Source organism: Penaeus japonicus, unplaced genomic scaffold, assembly GCF_977035675.1.
Source record: "Penaeus japonicus unplaced genomic scaffold, GWHDUDI00000001_assembly GWHDUDI00000002, whole genome shotgun sequence".
Classification (NCBI taxonomy): domain Eukaryota; kingdom Metazoa; phylum Arthropoda; class Malacostraca; order Decapoda; family Penaeidae; genus Penaeus; species Penaeus japonicus.
The window spans coordinates 36620482-36625481 of record NW_028234404.1 but is presented as its reverse complement, the minus strand read 5'-3'; the positions used below and the strand labels follow the sequence as shown (position 1 = coordinate 36625481).

The window sequence follows — 5000 nt, the reverse complement described above, 5'->3', positions numbered from 1 at the left end:
TGCAGAGAAAAATTCCACCATTATCTTCCCGCTGCCCATCGACCTTCTCTCCCATTACATGAAGAGTGGGAATGGAAACGGCAAGAGAAAGACTAAAAGCAAGAAGGAGGACGTACTTTCTGACGATGAATAGGGCACACTAAAAGGTTCGAGATACACAAGAGACTCCACCTTGAGATGTACTGCCAAGCTAGCCTTCAGTTAAGGGCCGTGTAGTGTTTTAGGCCAATTTTTTTGATCCGAGCTGTAAATCCGTTGGCTACTTTGGCTGATGTTGTTTTTCGAAAGCCGGTTGGAGGGGCAGGGGTTGGGTGAGGGAGAAGGGGAGGAGGAGATGAGGAGGAGGAGAAGAGGAGGAGGGTAGAGAGGGATAGGTGGCGTGTAGAATGGGGAGCGGTATGCCCCCCCCCCTCCCCCACTCTTGTTGTTATTATGGCTACCTCCCTACCCCCTTCCTCCCCCCTCCCCTCATTTTTCCCCTCCGCTCCCTACACCTGTTCTCCCCTCCACTGGCGAGCTTACCTCTAGTAGCCTCTTAGAAATGTATGTCTCAGGAATAATTCATATCTTCCAGGTCGGTCTAAGTAAGAATTCTAATCCACTAGCTTAAGATGTCTTGTAAATAACCCAAAGGGAGACTATAAGAAGATAGGCAAATATCCAATATTTTTGTAGACAAATCGAACGATGAAAATCAAAATGGCAAAAAATCACACACAACAAAACGATTATAGATGATAAGATCACCAAACACACTGTCAAAAAAATGAGTTTTGTGCCAGCAGGAAAAATCCAACACAAATGTTTATATACGAAAAAAAAAACATTTTTATCAACCTATAATCAGGCATATCAAGTGTAAACAATACCACTTTTTACAAAGAGAGAGGTGAGGTGTCGAGCTGAACAGATCAGTGTGAACATCTCCCTGTTCATTACTTCCCCAAAGCTCTTGGATTACGTGTACTTAGACGAACAGGAATTATATAAGTATTGTTCTTTTACATACAGTAGAATGGCAACAAAAGATTTCTTGTGTATCTCGAATAAAGTGAGAGCGTGTTTTTGTGGTACGACGGCAGAGAACGTTTCAAGCTGACTTCATCACTATAATTAGGTTTATGTATACTTAGTACAAATATACAGTGTTTCAAACTGCGCAATGTACGGGAGAAAAATGCAAAAAAAAAAAAAAAAATCCTCACTATCATATACACGCTTGTCTTCATAGAGGACTTGTTCTTGAGGAAAGGTTAGTTAGCCAATGCCAAAATAGAAGAAGAAGAAGAAGAAGAAGAAGCAGAAGATAACTTAATAATAACTTTAAAAAAAAAAGGATGAAAAAAAAACAGAATAGTAAGATTGAAACAATTTGTACTCTTCCCGCGAAAGCACGCCCGAGAATTTACAGTAACCAGGCTTGAAAGGATTGCTGTTGATAATCACTCATAGATCTTCTTGTTTATTGTGGATCCAAAGGCACTACAAAGAAGCGTTTCCCTCTGGTCGTTCGCCCTTTTCTTAGAGTCGTGATATTCATTTTCGTATGTGAGTGTAAATGTATACATATATATATACATATATATATATATATATATATATATATATATATATATATATATATATAATGTATTTCTTTCGTGGCTTTACACTCGATACTGCAGCTATGGAAGGAATCACTCCACTAGTTTGTACAAAGATTGATATTTGACGGTCTATCTCTCACCCCCCTCCCCCCACCCCCACCTCTCACCTCTTGATTTCATCGTTTGTACTATTTCAGATTTCATGGTTGAGTCTTACCCTCAGATGTATATATCTAAATCGGATTCAGTGTTAAGCGCCTTGTGAATGGCATATCTTGTGGACTCGACGAAGGAAATTCACGCGAGAAATTTCACACTGTAATATTTCGACTCCTCTGCTTTCATCTGCAAGCTTGTGATAATAATGCAAAATAAAAAGAGAAAAGAGAGAGAGAGAGAGAGAGAGAGAGAGAGGAAAAGAGAGGTTGTAAGTACTAAAACCTAATATATATATATATATATATATATATATATATATATATATATATATATATATATATATATATATATATATATACATACATACATATATATCAGTCACAGATGAGTCCCATGGAACGTTTCTTGGTAAACAAAGGATCCTCAGTAACACTTGTGCATATCAACCACTCAACCACGGCACTCAGTTCCCTTCTACTCCACCTGATGAGTGTCTGACAGACGAGTATGATGGCAATAAGTATACTTCAGCCCCCTACTTCTTTAGCATTTGGTAAGCCCCGGTCTCTAAGGTATGTAAAAGAATCCTCTTGGGAAAAAAATAAATAAATAAAATAATGATGATGATAATGATGTCATTAATGATAGTAGTTTGGAGATAGATCAAGCAAAAAAAATAAAATTTGTATGTATACTTCATCAACCGCCTCCCTCAAGCCTCTTTTGTTTTTTTTTGTGTTTGTTTGTTTGAACTTTTCCTCTATGCTTGAGGTGTCTAACGTTGGATGGAAGGAAGAGAGGCATGCCAGATTTCTGAAGTGTAGCGGGCTGTGTTAAAGGCATAATGTTGCACTCACTCGGAATACTTCTATTACCGTATATAAATATAAATATTACGTAGCACTCAATAGCAATAATAAGGAAAGAGCTTCGTTATAAAAGTTTCAAAGTAGTCTGAGCAATTAGCTTATCAAAATAACTAAAAAAAATAAAAAACGCGTAGAGTACGACAATACGAAATATTATCAAAATCTCTTAGATTTTGTAAAAAAAAAATAATAATAATAATATAACAAATCATTCAGCAATGAGAAAATATAGGTATAACCTGTCAGTCTATAGTAGTTTTTTCTGATATCAATATTTTAAATGTCCTGTATATGACAAACTTTGCATGAAGTCTATGTTGCATATTGACAGATTTTTGTATTGAACCAAAAAAAAAACAAAATATTATATAACTGTGAGATTCTAAATGAACTGCACTTCGAGAAGGTTCTTTTGTGCGTGCATCGCCCCGGGCCGCTGTCTTTGGTACAGATCGCCGGCTTGAACCCATATACCGCAAAAGCCAACCTCGGCAGCTTTCGTCCTTTGAGTTTTGGTTTTAGCTTAGGCCTGCTCGCTCACTTGCGCGCTGGAGGTGAACTGATCAATAATAACTAGACTTTTATTATTATTATTATTATTCGTTGTTGTTTTTGGTTGTTGAAGTTTCCGAGAGCGAATGTGAAGTGCAGCCGCTGGTATACACGGTAGCCCATGGAAAGGCTTATGCGCATAACGCATTTCATTTGCTGTAAAATAATACGTATTCATGAATTTGTTTTTTAGATACAGAGACAGAATCAGCTGGACGTAAAGTGTAGAAGAAAATAAAAATGCCCAAAAATTTGCGGCTTTTGGATACGTCTGTATTAAACGCTTTTATTTGGTACTATTTTTTTTCTTTCTTTTTTTGTCTGCCGGTCATAAAAGGCGAATATTTTTTTGAATGCAGTGGAGGTCAGTTTAACGACCTTTATCGTACACATCAGTGATTACTATAGTCTTTTAGCGTCCACTGCATCCGAAACCTATCGCTTAAAAACAGAAATTCACTCGAAAATACGGTAACGAATCACCAATTACCGAATGAAAAAAAAGGAAATACGCGTTTAATCCTTTGTCTCTCTTTTCTTACTAACAACAGATTTCATTAAAAAAAATAATAATAATAATATCTTAGCCCCCCCCCCCCTCCTCCTCCGCTTGAACACCGCGGTCAACCAGATATACTTTCTTCAATTTTTCTTCCTTCCGAGAAGACACACATTACTTAACCATTCTAGACATAGAGACTAATGAACCAATCTGCTTAACCCTCTGTGTGACATTAACCTCGGGTGATCATTTTGGTACCAAATAACTAAGAGGAAAACAAAGGGTATGAACTGTGCTACGAGTAAGCCATCACATAAAGACTATTATTATTAAGGTAATAGCTGGGTTACTTACATTCGTAGTACTGTTCAGCTTTCCAGATTACGACAGGGAATTTCTAGAGCTGTTAGAACAATCACGTTACATTAATATTCTTGTATTAAAACTAGCAACCCATGTCTCTATCCAAAAGGAAGAGGAAACACCATATGTAAAAACAAATCATGAGGTCTTTTACATGTGAATCTCCGCCGAAAATCAGAATAGATTACTGTCTATATAATCCTGAAACACAATTCTTTCTCCACTTGGCCAAATCAAATTTGTCAATATGTATTTTCCAGCAGAAGATTTCTCAACGACAACAGCAGCTAGAAAAATGAGTAGATATAAAAAAAAGGAATATTGTGAAAGTCTCTTGTACGAACAATAATGCATTTTTTCCTTTGACTATTCACATACAGCATATACTGTGTGTTTATACGAGTATGAATATACATACATATATATATATATATATATATATATATATATATATATATATATATATATATATATATATTGATGCCCGATCTTTTATGTATGTTTAGTTGTAAACAGATAGGCCGTTACAATTTCCTATTTGTATACAAGGGTTAAGTACTTATATATCTTAACGCCGACAACTCACTGGATCATTTTCCTCTCTGTGAACCAGCCAAGAAGAAGTGTCATGATGTTCGAGAGTTCCGATCTGGAGTATTTAAGATCAATAAAAAGCCTTTGCTAATGTCATTTCCTTATGGTTTTGTTTGCAACGTTACTACTACACAGGGTATCACAGAAAGGTTCTTTGGTCGCAGTGATACCAAACAGGTTACATCACGGTATGGGGCCACAGTGTTACCAGCACAGTGGCCTTCACATACACATGATCCGAGTCATAATAAGGAGATGTTAGACTCCGCCTTCCTAACCAGACAAACACTGAAGAAGAAAAAAAATCATTTGATCACTTACAGTTACACATGTAACAAACGAATCACTTTATGTATTGCTAGCAACATAGATTTA

The 5000-nt window shown here is 36.6% G+C and overlaps 1 protein-coding gene across 22 annotated transcripts in view; it reads left to right on the top strand.

The window, feature by feature from the left end:
* LOC122253079 (band 7 protein AGAP004871) overlaps positions 1 to 5000 on the top strand; it is a 588497-nt gene that overhangs the window by 582401 nt on the left and 1096 nt on the right. For 21 of the 22 annotated variants that reach the window (XM_086550334.1, XM_086550326.1, XM_086550329.1 and 18 more), the window contains one exon: positions 1 to 5000. This exon is cut by the window's left edge and continues 32 nt beyond it; it is cut by the window's right edge and continues 1096 nt beyond it. Coding sequence is in view for 12 of the 22 variants with exons in the window: in XM_086550241.1 (XP_086406367.1) it covers positions 1 to 133 (133 nt within the window). In the remaining 10 variants the exon portion in view is untranslated. The other variant, XM_086550242.1, reaches the window with a different exon arrangement.